Raw genomic sequence first — 20,974 nt, 5'->3', positions numbered from 1 at the left:
TTTCCAGTGAGTTACTTTTTGCAGTAAAAATAGCTGCTACATAAATCCCTCTGATCTCTGAAAAGGAGTCATAGATTTCCAAAAATAGTCTTCTTATTGTACTCACACAAAATACCTTGAGGCGAAGGAAGGAAACAAGAGGGGGTGGGGGAGGAAAGGGGGTTTGCCTGGGAAACACAGTTACGCCAAAAAAATAAAGTACATTTGTGTATAAACTGACTTAAGGCATGCAGGGAAGTGGAGAACATGTGCCATTTGTCAAGAAAAATACTGCTTTACAGCGTTACAGTCCAGAAGAAAGTGGAGAGGCCAGATGCGCCCTCAAATAATAACATTAAGTTTCTTATATAAAAAAAATATCCCAATATACAAAGTCCTGGCCAGATAATGAACAAGTCAGAACCCCAACAACAACAACAACAACAAAACAAAAGTAAAAACCAGGGTCATCCCTCAGACCCCATTCCTGTTGGTAAATAAAACAAAAACAGTGTGTTATGGTTTCTCTCGGTTGGCCCCCTAAGAGATTAAATCTGTGTAAAATGGCATTCCTATGTACTAGTGAGGAAATGCATAACCTATCAGGTGTCTGCATTCTTGATTCAAACAAGTTATAATTATATACTTTAAATACAATATACAACGTCTGTTAAATAGAACTGTTGGAGGATTCTGACAATTATAAGATACAGTAATATGTACAAACTGACTTCTTTAATGGAGCAGTCGCTGCCTTCCACCTCTCTCTCAAGGGGAACTGGCTTTTGCGGCGTCTGCTACTCCTGCCGGCAAAAGGCCAAAGGAAAAGCAATGTTTCCTGGTGGTGTCTGTGCACCCACTACATGCTGACTCCCTGGAGCATCTCAGAGAGCTGCAACGACAGTGATCTGCACCTGGCCTGCTTGGCAGCACGGTGACGTCCCAGAGCCTTTTCCTTCCCAGGTCTCCACAGGACGGAGGAGCCGCGCCAGTTTCCACCACAGGGCAGTTAGGCTTGTGGAAGAGGCATGGGATGAAAGAAGGCCACAGCTGCTTGGCGACGCTCCCAGAGGGTTCCATCCTGCCCTCCCACGGGTCTTTGGAGCAGTGGGTCCCCAGGCCCCGGGGCCAGCTCAGGGCAGTCCTGAAGACCTCAGTCTTCTGTGTCGGGCTGGACGCCGAGGATGGCATGCAGTTCCTCAGGGGTGAAGCCCAGCAAGTTCTGCAGGTCACACACGAAGCGGTACACGTAACGTTTGCCTGAAGTCTTGTGGATAATGTTTTTGTCATAGTAGTAGCGTAAACCCCGGCTCAGCTTCTCGTAGTTCATCTTTGGCTTGTTTTTCCTCTTCCCCCACCGGCGGGCCACCTTTGGGAAGACACAGAGAAGTCACCTGCGTCCACCCACATTCAAGAACTGGACAGTCACAGGGACCTGCAGATGGTCTGCGTGGGTCGCTTTAAATGCGTGCAGATGTTTCTCTGTACAAGGGCTGGCGATGTCCCTGCCCCCAGCTCCATCTCAGCAAAGCCTCCTAGGCCAATCGCTTGGAACCAGTAGTGCCTCGAGGGACGTCTGCTCTGGACTGTCCTCCATAGCTCTTATTTCAATACCTGCCCCACTCTCTTGTATTCCCAGGCTGGCCAGGATCTCACTGTGTAGCAGAGCATGACCTTGACATTCTCATCCTTCCAGCCTCTGCTTTCCCCCCTCCCCCTCCCCCCTACCCCTCGCCCATGGTGCTGTGATTCCAGGCACACACCCTCACACCTGACGTATATGGTTCTGGGGACGGAGCCCATGGCTTCGAGAAAGCTAGGCAGCCACTCTGCCAGCTGAGACATGTTCCAAGCCATGTGTTAGCTGAAGACGCTAGTCTGGCCCATGAGACATACATACTCCCCCGGACACAGATAGGGCGACAGATTACATTACGTGCGTGTACCACTGGCATCACGCTTGCCAAAGCCTTCTCCATCAGGGAGCCCCTAACCCTGAAGGCTGCCTGGCTGCTATGAGCCTTGTCTAACCAGGGACAAAGGTGAACTCTCCCACCCCCCACCCCACTTAGAACTTGCTGAGCATCACCAGAGAGCCTCTGACAGACAATGCCCACAGAGGGCGGGCATTGCCCGTAGGACACTAGGCCCATTCAACGACAAGGCAGTGGCTGCAGTTCAGCTAGCCTAAGAGTCAGGGAGGGCTCTCGCTGACTCTGTTGACTTTCCTTGTACCTAGGGTCGGTTTCAGAGCCCAGTGTGATGAATCAGGGTTGACAGGACAAGTGGCCATACCTCATCAGGGTCAGCGAGCTTGAACTCCCATCCATCCCCTGTCCAGCTGATGAAAGATTGACAGGACTTGTCAGAGAGCAGCTCCAGAAGAAACTGCCACAGCTGGATTGGTCCACTTCCTGGGGGTAAAGGGACACAGGCGAGTTACATGGGGGTTGGGGGTGAGTGTCTGAGATCAGCAGCAATCTGACCCTCCCAGTGACCAGGCTACTTTGAGAAGCCCACTGGCCATGGTACTGATGTTCAGATGGGGCCTTGGGGTGCCAGAGCCCTTAGGAAACAACAATTTAATGATTAGGAGCCACAGTACTCTCCCCTCCCTATCCACTACTCCTCCAAGAAGGTGGCTTAGCTGAGCTTCTCTCTGGGCTGCTGTTTGCCCTGTGGGGAGGGGGATCCAGGGCCAGCCACCCTCATCAGCACCATCCCTCCTGCCCTTTAAGGTGTCCCTGTATGGGAGCCTTAAGAGTTCATTTCTGGAAATACCCAGTAAGCCTGGGGTGAGTTCTCCAGGGCTGTTTCGTCACATCCACGGCCCTCATGACCGTAAGCAAACCATATCGTGAGACTTGTTGCCTGCCACACACCCACGGGTGACCTACACTGGCAGCTGCCTGTGTTTGCTACGTGGGCACTCAGAACCACCACTCTGAGAAAGAGGCTTGCTGTAGCCCCGTCTCCCGTAAGGATGTACAGCGACTTGTCTCGGGGTCCCTGTTACAGTTTATGGCAGAGAAAGAAAGGAGATTTGACCCCAAGCTGTCACCTTCCCCTCTCTGTGCTTTGGGGAAGCAGAGAGATCTCAGACTGAACCAGGCTGAGCTGACTCACTTGGGCGGCCACTTAGGCTTGTTACCTCTGACACAATGTACCAATGGGTTTCCACACTACCCATGCTAACACCGTGGGCCACAGGCCAGGCTAACCAACAAAGATTACTACTATTTCCTTTCAGGTATACACTGCTAATGCTGGCGGGGTGGGGGTGGGGGGTTCTTAGCAGTTTCTGGATTCCTAGGTATCAAAGCAGCCTTAGCTTCAAAGCCCTTTATGGATTCTTGTACTTTTATGCAGCCATTTGTTTTTGATGGTAAAAAAAAAAAAAAAACAAAAACCCATGGACCCTCATTTTAATCTCATATTTAAAAAAAAATTTTTTTTTAAACCACAGTGGCTTCTTATGGCCAGCATATGAAAAGAAGCTCTATTTAAAGGCATCTGAAGCAATGAAAATGAATATTCTCGGTATTTTTACTCCAGTTTTGAAATTGTCTGGTTCTAAAAACAGCTTTAAGGTGTGTTCTGTGCCTAGAGGAGCTCTCTCACCCTTGTCTACGGTGGCTTTGGAGGCCAAGAGAGGTAAACAGTGCTGCTATCCCCGGAGCCAGCTCCTGCCCTTCCCCTGACCAGTTTACATTCCTGGAGATCCAGAGTGTGAGTCAGAGCCAGGGCCAGAGTCTGTCCCTTCTCCTACCTCTCCGCCTCCTGTCCCAGGTAGAGAGGGTGTGGCCTGGGGGTTGGCCCCCACCCCACGAGATCCCAACGTGAACACTACAGCAAGCCCAGCCTTGTGGAAGTGTAAGTATCACAGGCAAATTTGCACAGGGCCCGGGTAAGCACAGGGTGTGCTGCAGTCACACAGGAGCCCGCCAGGGGCCCGAGTGGACACTCACCAGTGAAGCCAGCCAGCACTGCTGCAGGGATAACCGGTTTGCCTTGCTCCACTGGGTCGCTCCTCTCCTGGATGTAGTCCTTGAAGGACATGGTGGGCTTACTGAGGCACAGCGACTGGCTGCAGTCCTCCTCGAAGCTCTCGAAGGAAGGCACCCGCTGCACATCCAGCAGGGATGACTGGCTGTTCCAGGAGCGCAGCAACGAGTCGGAGCTCTCGAAGCTGTCCCCGCCGGTCTCCGGAGAGTCGTGCTCCTTGGGCTTCCCTGGTGGAAAGGACCGGAACAATGCTGAGACCCTTTAGGATGTGCCATGGGTTCGGCAGCACTCTGATCCCAAGCCCCGCGTCACCGTCGCCAACCACCGCCAACCACCGCCAACCATCCCCCTACCCCCCCACGTAGCTATGCACGCAGCCAGTGCAGCAACGTCTGGAGCCCCCTCCCGGCACTCTGCAAAACAGGTGCTAATTTCTTGGGACAACTTTATGTGCCGATAAAAGCCAGCACAAGAACGGGTGAGACGTAGCTTCGTAGGGTGGGACATTACAACCAAGAAAGAGAACACAGACAAAGACCAGATGTGAAAGAGGAAACCCCAAAAGAAAACAAGCCACCCCAAAGCCCATTTGTGTAAAAGTCCCAGGACACAAAACAAAAACAAAAACAAAAACAAAAAAACCCTGCTCTGTGATAACCGAGAAGGAAAACCAGCAGCTCTTGTAAAGAGGGCTGGGGGATGTAGGAGGAACCTCACAGATTGCTAGAAACTTCTGCCGCTAGGTGGACGGCTGCAACACAGGTGTTCACGCCCTGTGAGTACAGCCAGAGACGTGTGGACCGTGTACGTTCCATCCTCACGGAGGAATGTGGCACGCTCCCATGTGTCTTAGCAGGGTGTTCCACCACAAGGAAGCCAGCCGAAAGCTGCTAAGCTGCTTGCCTACAGGGCCTGGAGCAGGACTTCAAACGGGCTGTGACCCTGCTGTTTGGAAAGTCACATGGAAGGCGGCCCAACCCTTTAACCTTCTTATCCGGCGGCAGAAGGTGGGATGTGCTTACCAAGCATCTCTCACCCTCAACAGCTTCCAAGACCAAAAAAAAAAAAAAAAAAAAAAAAAACAAAAAAACAAAAAAACCAAAAAACAAAAAAACCAACAACAAAAAAAAGACCCAATAACCTTACCTAGAATGTTCTCTTACCGGAACTGTTGGTGAGCAAGTTCAAGTTGCCACCGGGGAAGTCCTGGCTGACGGAACAGTAATTGACACTGACGGTATTGAGCCGGGACTTGGGCAACATCTGGAACTCCTGCTCGGAGCCAAGAGCTGCCGGTGTGGCAGATGGCGGACACATGCTGTCCAGGAGGCTGTCTTTGGGGTAGCTTTGTGCCTGCATTCCGTACGGAGCCTGCTCCATGCCAAAGCCTGAGCACAAGGATGAAATCAGATTAGAAAACACTGTATAGAGCAATGTTGACTCCCAGAGATGAAATGAGCCACTTAAGCAATGCTAGGTTTTTTAGGGGCCACATTAAAAACCCAAGGAGCAGGAGGAGTTAATTTTCCATTTTAAGTGACCCAGCACAGCAGTGGTCGCCGCAATATATAAACAGTACTCCAGCCCATCAAGGAATAGTTTACACTCTTGGTTTCATCTTAGACCTCTGGGTATGGATGAGTCAGAGCCGTAGGTTCTCGTTAACACATTTCACGTGGATCTGGCATGGTTCAGCTGCTTAGCAGATCAATACCCATGTGCAGCCACCACAGGAGGTGTAGGTCCAGGCTACCCAGGGGGCTGGAGAGACTACAGCCAGAGATCTAAGGCACAGCCCTTGCAACTGACCTAATGTATTGCTGTTGATCCAATGAGGGACTGCGTTGAGGTGCGAGTTTTCTTCATATTGGTCTTCTGTCTTTTCTTGGTTCTCTGAAAAAGAAGACACAGGGGACACTCAGAACTCCGCACGAGACACTGGAGGGAGGCGCTCAGCAGTTAAGAGGCTGCTCTTCCGTAGGACCCAGGTTCAATCCCGCCACCCACATGGCAGCTCACACCTGTCTAATTCCACTCCCAGAGGATCTGGCCCCATCATGCAGGCAAAGCACCAATGCACATGAAATAAGAATAAAACAAGTCCACAGGAAGAGCAATACCTCCCACAATCCTGTTATGCAGACATCGGAAGGACTCACCTCACCCCCTGCATTCCATTTGATTTCAAACCCCTTATGTGTCTGTTTTCAAAACTTATGACACATTTTTCTAATAATCTGGGATAAGTTTTTCCAAAAATCGATGATGTCACTGTCTAGAACAGTCCAGCGCGTGGACTCACTTCATGCCTGTGTTTATGGAGCACCATCTGTCCTGGGGCTGGGAGAGCAGTGGGCACAGGAAATAGACATGGTTCTTGTCCCCCGTGAGGCTTAACAGCCTTTACAGGTTAGCCGGGGCTGTCCTGAGACCCTCAGGGCAAGTGTGTTCTATGTAAGTAGCCTGACTAGGGACGCACGATCTCACGCCCGCCATCCATGGAAGCCAAGGCACACAAACACACACGCTCAACAGAAGCCCAGCGAGCCAGGTTTGCCATATAAACGGCCGCCCAGAAACGCATTGGTTAAGACCTGTTCCCAAAGAATCGGGGAGTTTTAAAAGTTGGTTTCCTTGGCTCTAGGAAGCCATGGCTAAACCAGCCTGGAAGTGGAATCCCCGATGGGACTCTGAGTTTCTGGGTTGAAGGAGACTGTTTAAGCATTGTGCTGACCCCCTCCTCCTCCTCTTCCTTCTCCTCCCCTTCCTCTCTTTCTCTTCCTCTTCCTCCTCCTCCCCTTCCTCTTTCCTCCTCCTCCTCCTCTTCTTCTCCATCTTAAATTATTCTAACTGTCCCTTATTTAAACACAGGTGTCCTTTAAGCAGTTCTCACTGGCATTTAAGACCTGAGACAAGAGTCTCTCTCCCCTCGGGGAGATTTCTGAGGCCAGCGTCTGCTTTTAACATTTCAGTGTGCATGCGAACCGACCACTTCCAACCCACTGCCAGTGGACTGGCGCCACTTCTTGTAAAACCCTCAGTGACCTGTGTGTGTGCCGCCTCACATCCAGGCATCCCTGTCTCTCTTGGCTCTTCCAGTGAGCTCAACCCCCTGGCACCCTGGCTGGCCCGACCTATCCAAGGTGCTCTGGGCTGGCATACACCTGGCAAGAGCCAGCAATTTGGTGACTCAGGCTCTTGCCTCATGGCTACACCTGGCACTCCACGAACATCGCGCATGCTCCTCCCCCCTGTGGAATGAAGACCCGTCATCACCTCCCCGTTTGACTTGCTTGGGGGGTGTTCTGAGGCATGGCCTCCACCACTGGGGCGGTCTAAGGTTGGAGGTCATCGCACCTCCCTGCTGCCTGGGTCCTGCGGGCGTACCTTTGATCATCTGCTCCAGATGCTCCCAGAGGATGTCACCCACAAAGTCAGGTGCCAGCTCCAGGAAGCGTTCCTTGCCCAGGTTACACAGCATCTGGCCATTCATGCCAAACCTCTGCAGGTTCACATTCACCAGGCTGAACTCATTGGTGGCCCAGAGCAGCCACTGGCACACCTGCTGCTCACTCCACAGCCAGGGGTCTGTGCAGGGAAGGCAAGGAAAGGAAGCCCCAGTGAACATCTGGAAGGTGGGGAGACCACATGACCCCCGAAACTCACCAAGCCCAGACAGCTCCGAACCCATGAAATAAACAGGGCACAGTCATGCTCTGACCCAGGCGTGTTCTAAGACACCGATGGCGTTTAGTTAGAGCGCAGGGTTAGGTGTGCAGGCTCAGGGTAGCCGCACTCTTGCTACTTCGTGCAAGCCAACCATGAGCATCTTACAGACAGGCCCACACGTGTCCTCTGGGGACTCGGCAGTCTCCAAGCCCAGCACTTACTTTTGGGGATGCCGAGACGCCGCCGCTCCTTGTGGAATCCACTGAAGGTGGCTTTTAAGGCTTGGCTCATCACCGCCTTGCTGCAGGGTGTGAGCAAAGGCAGCTCACAGGTGGCTGAGTCTAGAGAGAGAGAGAGAGAGAGAGAGAGAGAGAGAGAGAGAGAGAGAGAGAGAGAGCAGGGACATCAGGCCTCGGGGCAATGTCAGCAGAGGCACAGGCTAAGCCCCACTCTGCAGAGACCCGTGAGCACAAATACTGCCATGGTTCCTTAGCAGTGGAGGACAGCTGTGGGGGCTGGGCCTAACTCAGCACATGAACACTCACACAGCAGACAGGGGGTTCCAGACCTAGCATTACCAAGAAGAAACCCCAAAAGCAAACAAGAAAAGATTTTTTAAAAAGTATATTCTACTACAATAATCATGGAGGTATAATTTAACATGCTATTTTTTTTTCTTTTAAAAAAGTAAGCAATGGCATTAAGAACCAAGACAATTATGTTTCTTAGAATTATGCTTACAAAAAGAAAAATCCAGAATAAAAATTATTTTGAGCTGGGTGGTGGCGCATGCCTTTAATCCCAGCACTCGGGAGGCAGCAGAGGCAGACAGATCTCTGTGAGTTCAAGGCCAGCCTGGTCTAAAAAAAAAAAAGACTTTGGTGGTACACAGCTGTAATCGCAGCAAGTGGGAGACAGAGACAGGAGAATAATGAGGTAACCTGGGCTACACAGTTCTAGTCAGCCTGGCAAAGTCGTGTGTGTGTGTATGTGTTAAACTTTTAAAATAAAAATAAAATATTTTGAAAAACTTCATAAAGCAGGGATGCACAGACACCATTTCTACCTAAAATGTATTTAAAAAATTTAAACTGTACAGTTTTTGTTCAAAGGCTTCAGCTGTGTCCAGTCTTGTAGCATGCGTCCTGTGCATAGCCAAGGACCGCGATGCTGCAGCCCAGCACAGAACTGTCACAAGTATTCAAAACGTGAGGTTTTACCTTTATTTTTTTTAATACTCTGATTGCACAGTTGTTGAGTGCGGGCTTTAAGATGGCAATGATGTCCACAGTGTCGATGCTGAAAGGCTGGACAGTCCCTGGCTGCCTTCCGTGACCGTGTGTGTTTGACGGGAGCTGTGACCATTAAGCTAAGCAGACAGCAGAGAAACCCAGGCCTGTTGTGCCCAGACAACGCCCCACACTGTAAAACAGGCATACCCCCAGCTTTTTTGAAAAACAATCTTCTCTGATCCGCTCAGAAATTTCAGGAGCGATAAATGACTGCCAAGCGGCACTGTGCTTACAGAAGCCGGGTGGCTTTACTACATCTTTCCGGGCTGTGCTTTCCAGCACCTACTGCACGTGACAGATCAATCTGGCAAGTGCCTAACCAATAACTCTACGAGGTAATTGTGACGCTGAGTCTGACATGCCCTTTGAGTAGAACAAATAGTGACCGTGAGAACTACTACCAAAATAGAGTCACTTGTGATCCCCGAACTCTCTGATTCAGGGGCAGGAGGCGTCATCAACTGAGCTACCCAAGCCTCCTGTGATCCAAAAACTCAAAGGGAAAGTGTGTCTGAGTCTGTGCGTGAGCACACATGTGCATGTTGGGGAGTTTTAACTGATGTTGTGAACCAGGAATTAGAAGCTGGCACACATTTCAACGTCCACTATCTTCTCTTTGAGAAAGACTATGGGGGGAGAGGGGGGCGGAGATAGAAGTGTTTGAACACACTGACAGCCAGCCGCTCAGAGCTCCTGAGAGTGACCAGGTCTCAGCTCACAGGTGTGACTCTCACGTGGAGTCACTAGAATGACCTGTTTACTCACACAAGAGGAAACCTGCCTTCTCGCAGGTCCCAGGCTTCTGTCAGACTTCTCATGCCCAAAACTCAAGATCTTGGCACTCTTGCTGGAGAATGGTCTGCCTTTACTAACTGATCGGGTCTGTATTAGCCCAGATGAGGGTGGGGGAGGTGGGGGAGGGTGGGGGCAGCTATGCACCATTTCTGCCAGGTTGGAGGAGCAAATTACCATGGGAGACAGAGTCCAAGCCAGTGGGCACCTCCTGGAGTGTCTGCTCTTCACTGAGAGAGGGGAACATGGCGAACAGAGAGCCATCGAAGGTGTCAAAGGCTGGCTGGCGCTGCAAGACACAGGGGGAAAAAAAGAGAAATGCAGTGTGAACCCCTTCGATGATGATGTGCTTCCTCAGCGGTACACAGAAACCTTGCTGTAGGTCCTGATGGCATCAGCCACTCGGGCCAACGACCCCCCTCCACACCCCCAGTTCTGGAAGCACACACACCAAGTGAGTTCAAAGTAATGCAAGCGATTCTATCTCACCCTAGGCTCTTTAATTCATCGCATAAGGTCAGAAGGCCCGGGAGGTTATTTCATCAGCATGATCAACTTAAATTAATAAATTAAATACATCCAAAACCAGCAGAGTCATAGAACCAAACCAAGGGGTCATTCCAATAAGAGCAACACCTGCCTGGGTGTGTGAGAAAAGCAAAGGCTGGCTTGGCAGGTGTTTTGGTGTAACAGTTCAAACAAGAGAGAGAGAGAGAGAGAGAGAGAGAGAGAGAGAGAGAGAGAGACTCTGACTGGGAAGAAATGGGGAAATGAGGCAATACTAAATACTAAGCTATTTTTATCTCTGGACAGCTACTTTGAGTTATCTACGCCTTTAAGTAATGTGAGGGGATCCCTTTCCCATCCTCCAATGGTTCAGGTAATAGTAATCTGTAAATAAAACAAAACAAAAAACCCGAAACCTTAATATTTTCTGTGATAAAAATAAAAAGATTGTGGAAAAGAAACTTCAATTACAGGGAGACTTTCAAAGGCATTTTCCAGGGGGGTGGAAAATCTGATACGCCCGCAAAGGCGAGCCCTGGAAGGTGTTGACGGCTGCATGATCTCACACGTGGAACCTTTATGAAAAACAGCAGCCATGAGCGGAGAGGTGCGTGAGTAGGCACGCGCAGGGCCAAGCCACCCCTGCCCAATGTGCTTAGGAAAACGTGAAGAAAAGCTCTATTTCCCAACATAATCTGGAAATCCCACACCATGTGTGACACAATGACCTGCGTGTTGAGTCACGGGCGAACGAATGTGTAACACATTTACAAATAAAATCAGCTCAGCACTGTGCCGTCCTTCCAGAAATGCAGAAGAGTGTACGATGCACAAAAGGGCAGGCTGCCAGCCCCAGCCCCAGCAAGTCCCCAGCGCCCCCAGGAATGCTAACTACCTGGGGGGAGGTGGTCAGGCCCACTGAGGAGTGTGAGGCTCTCAGTAACTAGATGCACGTAGGACTTCATGAAGGGATGACGTCAGTGAAATATTAAATAGATGGTGAGCAAAAAATACTCCCCCCAGCACTGCCCAGGCTTCTAGGAAGTTGTCTTTCTGGAAGTTCTTTCTTTAAAACCAGGAAGCCAAAGACCAAGGCAAACGCTTGCTGCACATTTCAACATAGACCACGGCGATGGAGCCTTCTCCGAATCCAGACGTCAGCAAGTTCTTTCCGTTCACAGAGGGTTCCCCCCCGCCCCCTTAGGGGTGTGTGTAGCTTCAGCTCCCTCACACTAACCTCCTGATGCTAGTCCTGCCATGCTTAAGACATGTGACCAAATCAAACAAGACGACGCAGGAGCATTTGGTGACTGTCACAGAAAAATGGGTGCTGCCTCTGTAGTTCATACCAGACACAGAACATTAAGAATGGTTTGGGAAACTGAGCGTGGTGGTGGCGCATGCCTTTAATCCCAGCACTCGGGAGGCAGAGGCAGGCGGATCGCTGTGAGTTCGAGGCCAGCCTGGTCTACAAAGTGAGTCCAGGATAGCCAAGGCTAACACAGAGAAACCCTGTCTCAAAAAACCAAAAGCCAAAAACAAACAAACAAACAGAATGGTTTGGGAAACTGCGGAGACAGCTCAGTAGGAAAATCATTTGCTGGGCAGACGTGAGGACATGAGTTAGGATCCCTAGAACCCATGTGAGGCTGGACAGGGGTCCCCTGCCTGTAATTCCAGTGTGCTGGGAAGGGGGCAGACAGCAGAACTCCCGAGAAGCTTGATGCCAGCAGGCAAAAAACAAAGAAGGGGGAAGGCAAGAGCCAACACTAGAGATTGTCCTGTAATCTTAGACTAGGAATGGAGAGGCAGGAGGATTCCTGGAACTTGACGGCCAAGCTAGTCTTGTCTAGTCAGCCAGTGAGCAACAGGTTCACTGAGAGATGCTTGTCTCAAAAAATAAAGCGGAGAGCCATAAAGACATTCACCACTGGCCTCTTCACACACACACACACACACACACACACACACACACACACACACACACAAGACATTACCAGCTTATGCTACAAGACTGTTCCAAAAGGGGACTCACGACGTGCCACAGACTCGAGATGAAAAGTGTTTGTACAGGGAGCCAGCGCTTTCATCTCTAATCTATTTGGGGTTTGCATAAACAGGTCTGCTGCTGCGCCAGACAGCAGGCTCCCTATGACCTCCAGGGCGCAGCCCCTGCTGACGGAGGTAGCACACGTTGCCTAGTCCCAGCTCGTCAGTTTATAAACCACCTTCTGGGAATATGGTGGCAAAGAAGGTTGGTGCCAAGCCCGGTGGCCTGAGGTTACCATCCAGGACCTACGCCACAGTGGACAGAATGAGAGGGCTGACTCCCACAAGGACCCCCCCCCCCCCGTCCATCCTCTGTGTGTGCATCTATCATGGATGTGTGCGCCAAGCACAAGTGAAGACATTAAACAACACACAGCCTCCTTGCCCAGCCACGTCAACTCCTGAGTGGCTGAAAAGGCGATGGGCGCAGCCTTTCCAGCCGCCATCTTTAAGAGTCACGGGCTTGTTTTTCCGATCTCAAGAGAGGCTCAGGAATGCAGCCCAGCAGCCACAGCTCATCTGCAAAGGAACCACTTTCCTATCCTGGGGGACAGGTACCAAGAGCATCGAGATACCCATTTTACAGCGCAGAAAACAGGCTCAGAGAGAGTAAGCCACGCGGCTAACATACTTAAAACCTGGGGCCAGAACCAGTTTTCTGGGACCCGGTCCAACATGGGGTTTTCTGTCTTATTAGTGGAGTTTCCGAAACTGTCAGGAAAATCTAATTAAGGAGTACATACCTTGAGTGTCCCTCGGAAACTATTGGCAACAGGGGCCACTTGGTCCATGTTCTTGATCCCAAAGTCATTCATCTTGAAAAAAACAAACAAAAGAGAGTCAGAATGGTGACCATTGAAGTGTTTTAAGATGATATGTTGATGGTGGCTTCAACCTTTAGGTGGCAGGAGTCCACACACCCGGGGATGGGAATTCTGCCTCAGAAGCTCCCATGGGAGTCAGACCAACACACACACACACACATACACACATACACACATACACCACACATACACACACACACCACCCACACACTCCACCTACACACCCACACACACACCCACACCCATACACACACCCACACACCCACCCACATACACCCACACACATCCACACATACCACCCACCCACACATACCACCCACACTGCGCGCACGCGCGTGCGCGCACACACACACACACCCCACACACACCTCATGCGTGTGCGCACACACACACATGTACAACACACACACACTGCTCTGAGCTATGCTGAAGCACGTGTCCCTGAGCCACCACACCCCTCACAATGCCCCAGATCCTCAGGGTCTGAGTGTGTGATCTCAAAACATCTCTCCTTCGAGTGCGTGCAGCACAGGTGTGCATTTCCTCAGGAGGCTAGGCCGTGCTTTGATAATAGGGGCTTATACCAGAGCGGGGCTGGCCACCTGTGGCTGGACAAGGCTTCTGTGAAGGGAGACAGACTCTGAGTGAGACTACACAAGAGACCACAAGGGCTAGTAGGAAAAGGGAAAACGTCTCAGTGTTCCGGATGCTGCTTGGTGCTTATATAATTCTGTGAGGACATTAGGTTTCCTGAATACAGTAAAAATCATTCTGGCCTGTTAAGACTGCTTTGAGGACGTTAAAGAGAAAAATCAAAAATCACCTACTATGTGATTTGCAGTAAGCTGAAAAAAACAATGTTTGGGGGTCCCTACTGTGCAGTTATGAGTAAGCAAGAAATATGCTAAATGAGGTACGGAAGACGCTGCAACAGTAACACCACCAGTATTGACCGGACACCAAAGATCACCACTGCCTGCTGGCAGCTCCTCACCCACCAGGCTCAAGCCTTCAACAGCTCCATGGTGTTACCCCCGCACCCCCCCCCCCCCCCCCCCCCCCCCAACACCCTCACCCCGTGGCCCACCCATGCTCTCCTCCAAGTGCACCTGTTAACCAAACACTTTCACTAAAATTAGCATGCAACTGATGGAACTCACTAGAGGCAGCAGATAGCATAGTGTCAAAGAATTATTTAAGTTGCTTTGATCTTTCTTTTCTTTTTCCTTTTTCCTTTTTTGGGGGGGGTTGTTTTGTTTTTTTCCGAGACAGGGTTTCTGTGTTAATAGACTCACTTTGTAGACCAGGCTGGCCTCCGAACGCACAGACATCTGCCTCCCGAGTGCTGGGATTAAAGGCGTGAGCCACCACACCCCAGCTTGCTCTTTCTTTCTTGTGTTTCTCTTTATAGTCAACACTGCGGCCAATGCAGATGCCTTAACAGTTTCCTACTAAACACACACTCACATGCACATACAGACATGGGCATGCATGCACATGCTCCAACACTCACACTTTGATAAGAGACAAGGGACCAAAGGCCCCTGGGGGAGCGGTTGGGAGGCTCAGATATGCAGATTTCGGTTAAAGCAGCCTACAATAGCTGAGATGCCTTGAAGGAGCCACAGTCCTGGGAAAGGTTAGAGCAGGGTCTGTCCAATCTCCACAGACTCTCCCCCTGGTAGATTACCTCAGCTACACCCACTGAAGGCTCAATAGTCTCTATAAACGAAGGCCGCCATGACAGAACATGTAGCTCCTCTCTTCCTCAACCCTCCGGTGGTGTTCAGATTCCAAACATTAGATCACCTTACAGTGAGGTGAGTGAGGCCCAGAGATACTGAGGCCCAGGCCCTGGCCACTCCCCCATGGAGGTGTCTGTGAAGATTACACTTCTGGTGAGTAGACCTTAAGTCCTGACCCTGAACAGGTGGGCTCTTCCTACCACATGCCGCTGAGGCAGAGAGCACAGCAGTATGACTAAACTAGGCCTTCGTAGCCCTGGGAGATGCTCTGCTACTGAGAACTTCAGGTCGCCCACCTGGACGCAGTCAGCCTGTAACCTGTTGACTAAACACAAGCCTCAGGCCAATGGCAGAGCCAGAGGCGACCACATGGTCCCTCCAGGGCCCGCCAGGCGGAGCTTTCTGTCGTTCCTACGTATAAACCCGTCGCAGACTTAATTCTGATTTTTAGCTTCCAAGACGGGCAGAGAATAGCTGTGGAGGGCCAGGCAGAGCTTCCCCGCCTTTTGTGTACAAACAGGAGGAGAGAAGGGAGGCTCCCACTCCCACAGAAAGAGCTGTAATTACCCGTGGCAGAACAGGGTTCCTTTGTTGCCCTGGCTTTTAATGAGTTTTGTAAAAAAAAAAAAAAAAAAAAAAGAAACCAAAACCCTGTAGAATTAAAGCGCTCTACTAAATGGCTTCAGGCAGACACACAGCTAATCAAATTTAAGTTCATTTATCCTGCTGAATGTGCTTGCTGACTCCTGGGACAAGTCAAAACTCTAGATAAATCAATGTTCAAGTTTAGACCCTTTGTTACCCTGGGGACTAACTGTACTCAAAAATAAAATAAAATAAAAATTTTAAAAATGGTAGAAATGTGATGGCTGAGAATTGTTAAGTTTTAAAGCAAGAATTTTCCTGATAACTGTATCCTTATTGGAACAGGTAACACACTTACATAAGAGACTGCAGGTTGTATTTAGGTAAATTTAGGTTAAAAGCAAAACAAAACCAAGAACTTGAAGGTTGGTAAGCTTTTCACTTAGGAAGCGATCAGTTTAGAGAGATGAATGACTAATTCCAGATATGAGAGTTTGACTATTTCCCTGTGGGGCGCACGGTGTTCACATTCACTGTACTGCGAGATTACTCAGATTTTAATAAAAGCTTAACACTGAGATGTATCTCCTGATTGGCGGTGGTGTGGGCAGGAGCTTCCATAGCAGGGAGCGAGCGAGTCTATCCCTCAAGTCTCCAAGCAGGACTGCTCACCACTTTACTTTCTAAATGAGAAACGAGCCAACTGCTATTTTAGGCTCCCCTGAAATTGAGTGCAGGCTAGTACAAGTCCTGTGAGATTAAATAATAAATTAAAAAAAAATCAGGCCCAATACAAATGCAAACGCTTCGGGTTACTCCTTCATTCATATGCTTTAGGGAGAAAATAAAGGCAGCGCAGCCATGCGCACCCCCACTTGGACGGCGTCCTGTGCTGGCTTCACAGGGCCCTGGGGGTGGGGGTGGGGGCCCAGACCTGGCCAAGCAGGTGACACGTTCCCCGGAGCCGCAGCTTCCCAAGTGTTTCTGGTGCCACACACCCCCACATTTTCCCAGACCTAGCGCCTCCCCCACTCAAGTCACTCCGCCACCGGGGCCACCTCGGCCACCTTCTCCCGGTGCCTCAAGTCCTCTTAGAGAAACGCAGCCGCACGTCCCGGGCAGGGACCGCACCAGGAGGGCACCGGCTTGCCCAAAACAAAAGCCAGCTGCCCCGCGCCCCGCCCGGTGCCTGGTGCCCGGGTTCCCCGCCGAGGCCACCCGGTGCCCGAGAACCAGCCGGAGCGGCTCTGGGACGCGCGGCCGACCGGCGGGAGCGGCGTCGCCCGCACCGCACCGCACCGTACCCACCCGGGGCGGAGTCCCTCCCGCGGACCGTGGCGCAAGGCGGCCGCTCTTACCGCGCCGCAGCAGGCAGGGCCGGGCCGGCCGGAGGGCGGCGGTGAGACGAGATCGCGGCGATCCGGGCGCGCGTAGGCCCGGCGGGGCGAGGGCGTAGGGCCGATCCGGGCTCGGGGCCCCGGGGGCGGGTGGCTGGGATCGGCGGGCCTCGGTGGCGTCCACTCCGTGCTCCGCGCCGCGGTGGAGGAAGTAACCAGCCCGATCCCCTGGCCGCGCGCTCTTCTGGAGCTGGGGGAGGGCCGGAGGGGACCGGGGGAGGGGACAGCAAGGGTGACGGGGAGAGCGGGGAGGAGGAGCGAGCGAGGCAGGCCAGCGTGGGAGGAGACCCGCGCTCCGGCAGCCGCAGACCGGCGCTCCTCCCCGCGCCTTCCCTGCGCCCCTGCCGCTGGCTGCTGGCCCGTGCTCCTGGGTCCCGGCTCGGGCCGTGCGCCCGGGGGGTCCAGCGGTGTCCTCCCGCGTCCCCGGTGCACCGCTGCCCGCACGGTCCGAGCCGGTGGCGCCGGTGGCACTTAGGGTTAGATGGTTAGGCTTCTGCGGTAGAGCCGGCCCTGTGTTTGGAGCTACGTGTGGATTCTGGTTTCGGGTCCCTCCATGATGACAAGAGGTTAGGGAGGCGCAGTGTGCGCGGGTGGCCGGGTCCCGAGTGGAAGAGCAGAACGTAGTGTAGCCTCTCGGCTCTGGGGAAGCCCCTCCTACTGCCTCGGTTGGGCATGGCGCCCCCTAGGGCTGAGCCGAGTCTTAGCGCTGACTTGGCTGAGCCCTTGGAACCATCAATTATCATCAAAGGCATTATTGATTGGTGTTCTGCTGGTTTATCTGGTCACCTGCATGCCAAGCCCAGCGTGAGTGCCCCAAACTCATGGTCAAAAACACCAGCCATAGGGAGGTTTCCTTTTTTATTTTATTTTTTGTCAGAAGGCGCCGCGTCCGTGGTTGGGAACCTGTGCGTACGTATACTCTGTAGGCACTGATGTTCCAATATTGAGTAGAAAAGTTTAGGCAGATACCACAGATGAGTGTGGAATTGCAAACGTCCAGCTTAGGCAAGGCCATGGGACTGAGGGTTGGTACATTCCAAGGACATCCTTACCAGGGAGGGAGCGGAAGGTCCCTGGTTTCCATAGCAACTCCTCTAGTTATCCGCCAATCAAGACACTGCGGCACTCGTTACATCTTTCTGGTGTATCACCTTTGCAAGGGTCAAGGCCCGATCCACTAAGCAGAAACAGATAGGTTTGGAGGGAATCCATACTTCTCGCGACTTCTCAGTGTGTGTACACGTCTGGACCAGGTCAAGGAGGAACTCCATAAACGGAAGACAGAGTTTTAGTTCGTTACCATGGATACCTGGAGCGGCATATGCTAACTTAGGAGGGAAAAAAAGCATAACAGAAGGTGCCCACTTGTCTGGACTAAAGTTCCAAAAGGAGTCCTCCCCTCCCCCCCATCCCGCCTTCCTCACCTATTCTTGTGCCTTGACCGAATGTCCGAGAAGCTTGGCACACACATGGGGATCTTTTGAAGCTCAGTTACCCCAAACAGGACTGCTTTTCCATCACATCTGCCCCAGAGGCCATGGGCACTCAGGGCTGGGCGCTCTATGACACCAAGGTAGCGTACCTTTCAGGGCTGCTCAGGCTGAGGGCTGGAAGGCAGCCACGTGTTAATACTGATCAGAAAGCTAGAAGTTAGGAGTGCCATTAAACGTTGATTAGACGTTGAGGCGGACCTATAATAGAATTTATCAGCAGGGTTGAGGACTTGGTAAAGACAGGCTCAAAATGCCAGAATTACACTTTTTATTTTTCAAATTCTTCTTCGTGAGCACTTGAGGAAAATCTTTTAGGGGAAAAAAAAACCCGCCTTATACATGAAAAGGAAGGAAGGAAGGCATCGGAGAAAGCCCCCCCCCCCTGCCCACCCCATCCCCCCACCCCTCCTCCCCTTCCCAACCCTGTGTGAAACCTGTTGTGAACCCACAGCTGGAAACACAAATGGCAGACCAGGGAGGTCTCAGAGGCTCAGGTCACTTTTGTCTCCTGGCCTGCACTCCAGAGGAGGAGACCTGGGTTGGCCCAAGCAGCCCCTGGCCTGGCCCATGCTTGCTGGTTGATACACCTCAGGCGGAAGAACAAGGTAACATACACACCTACCTTTTCCTGATTGTGTACCCCTGTCCCCCACCCCTATCCCCTCACCTTCTTGGGCAGTTTCCTAGTTACTAAGCAGAGTGAAAGCCCAGCCCGGCAGAGCCCTGTGATTATTCATTGACTATTATGGCTCCATTCACGGGAACCTGGGGCCTTCCTGCCCACTCCTCCTCCTGCTCTGAGATCAAAAGTCAACGGTGTTAGGAGGGAATGGAAGCTGGAAAGGCTGTGGCGTTGGCAGAGGGAGCAGGTGAACTGCGGCTTCTCACCTTCTCTGAACAGAAGGGGGGCGGGGGGCGCGGGTGGAGGGACGTGATATGAAATAGCATATGGAACACATACCCGGAGACTGGGACGCAGACAGGGTTCTTTGGGAACTGGGCAAAAATGATTAACTCACTAAGTCCCCTCCTTCCAGCGCAGCCTCCTGAAAAGGTTTGTGTTTACCTTGTGATCCGGCTCAACAGCTCCATGGCGTAGGGGGGGGCGGGGGGGGGGAGCACAGCGGCCCAGTCCCGTGTTAAACATTTAATCTGAGTTGTTCCGTTTATTCACTCAGCAAACAGAATGTCAGGTGTTGAGGGGACAAAGAGGACCGAGGCTTCGTCCCTGCCCCTAGGAGAAGCAAAAGGGAAGGAGGTGAAATTGTGAGGCTCCCACGGGGGGGGGGGGGGGTAGGGCTTTGAATCCAGAGGGTGGGAAAGCAGAGGCAGGGGGTGAGGCCTGGAGTGTGTGGAGAGCTGGAATTACCCCCAATTCGACGAGTCTGATCCGGATCGTGTTGGTGGTCAGTGGTGACCAGTGCGCTGATTCACAAGGCCTCCTGATCCAGGCTCTCTAACCCCACACCGCCCTAAACCAGTCCTCTCTTGCCAGTGTGTTGACCTGCGTGGGTCCCAGGGATGTGTATGAAGTGGGGATAGCTGGCAGCCTCCTAGCTTCCCACCTGCGTGGTCCCAAGGAGTGCCTGACAAGGCCTTAGGACTTCTTTAATGTCAATATGGACACGCCTGGGGGGGAGCCCTTTTTCTGCTGGCCTTCTAGCATATTTTCTGCTGGCCTGAGGCCTCCGTGCGTCTCAGGGCTCTAGGCAGTGAAGGCAGACTCCTTGCATGGAGCCTGCTGTCCTAACCTCTGAGGACAGCTGTTGGGCCACCTTGCCTGGGATCACCCTAGCTCAGCTTCCTCCGGGCTATCCAGCTGTGGCCCTGGGGCCAAGTTTTTCTACTTCTCCCGCCTGAGTTTCAGGCTTTAGGCCTTGTTTCCTGAGCTCAGAACAAAGATGGCCACACAATGCAATGAAACTAGGGAATAGCAAGTCCCATTTCCCTGTTAGATAGGCTTGGTCTCTGCCTGCCAGCCCCGCCCTCGAAGGCTGTAGGCCCCGCCCTCACAGCACAGAGGAGGAGAGTGAAGACCATTGCTGTCAACAGGAGACAAGGCCTTGGTTTTCTTGGCTTTGGTAGTTAGAGAGACCTGGTTTTGAGCCAGTCAATAAAGTCAGGGCCTATATTTACAGAAAAAGAAACTGAGGTAGAAAGAGGCACTGTTTCCTGCGCAGGGACTGGGGGTGGGGGGCGTTTGTCTTGCTAGACCGGGCCACACTCCCGGCTGTGCGCTGCTCCGCATCCTACACAGCTGCTTCCCTTATAAGGCCGAGGCTGTGTTCCTGACGTGCACCGACTGTGATACTAACCTGCGGGACAGTGTGCCTCAGGCATGTCTGAACAGCTGAGCGCATAATAAGGGGCCCATGGCATTTGAAAAAAATTGATCATCTCTAAATAAGTGTGTCTGTGCTGAGTCATTCCTGTATAGATGTAGGATTTTATAGGGTTCTCCCCTCCCCCCCCTCTGAATCAAACATGAATCCTACATTTGCTCTGAGCAACCTCTGAACCACAAATAAACTCAGGGCTGGCCATGATCCTGTCAGACCCATCAGCGAATGCTCAAGGGAAATTCAGTCTCTGACATCCTTTCAGAGACAAGACAGAACCTGGGTTAAAGTGTGACCT

General features: G+C 51.9%; 1 protein-coding gene across 1 annotated transcript; it reads right to left on the bottom strand.

The window, feature by feature from the left end:
- Positions 1-147: 147 nt before the first annotated feature.
- Ets2 (ETS proto-oncogene 2, transcription factor) lies at positions 148-17,062 on the bottom strand. The gene is made up of 10 exons (XM_051150300.1): positions 16,806-17,062; positions 13,037-13,108; positions 9,915-10,026; positions 7,875-7,994; positions 7,372-7,572; positions 5,794-5,877; positions 5,148-5,372; positions 3,948-4,211; positions 2,275-2,393; positions 148-1,348 (listed from the first exon to the last, which is right to left on the bottom strand). The coding sequence occupies exons 2-10, from the start codon at positions 13,106-13,108 to the stop codon at positions 1,133-1,135; spliced, it is 1,413 nt and encodes a 470-aa protein (XP_051006257.1). The 5' UTR covers positions 16,806-17,062; the 3' UTR covers positions 148-1,132.
- Positions 17,063-20,974: the final 3,912 nt, after the last annotated feature.

Source organism: Acomys russatus, chromosome 8 (assembly GCF_903995435.1).
Source record: "Acomys russatus chromosome 8, mAcoRus1.1, whole genome shotgun sequence".
NCBI lineage: Eukaryota > Metazoa > Chordata > Mammalia > Rodentia > Muridae > Acomys > Acomys russatus.
This window is presented reverse-complemented; position numbering and strand designations above follow the sequence as displayed.

Coding starts and splice junctions, on each gene's coding strand:
- Ets2 (XM_051150300.1), bottom strand. CDS start 13,108: ATGAATGACTTTGGGATCAAGAACATGGACCAAGTGGCCCCTGTTGCC. Junction 7,573..7,874: donor GCGTCTCGGCATCCCCAAAA/GTAAGTGCTGGG, acceptor TTCCCTGCACAG/ACCCCTGGCTGTGGAGTGAG. Junction 4,212..5,147: donor CTTGCTCACCAACAGTTCCG/GTAAGAGAACAT, acceptor CCTTTCCACCAG/GGAAGCCCAAGGAGCACGAC.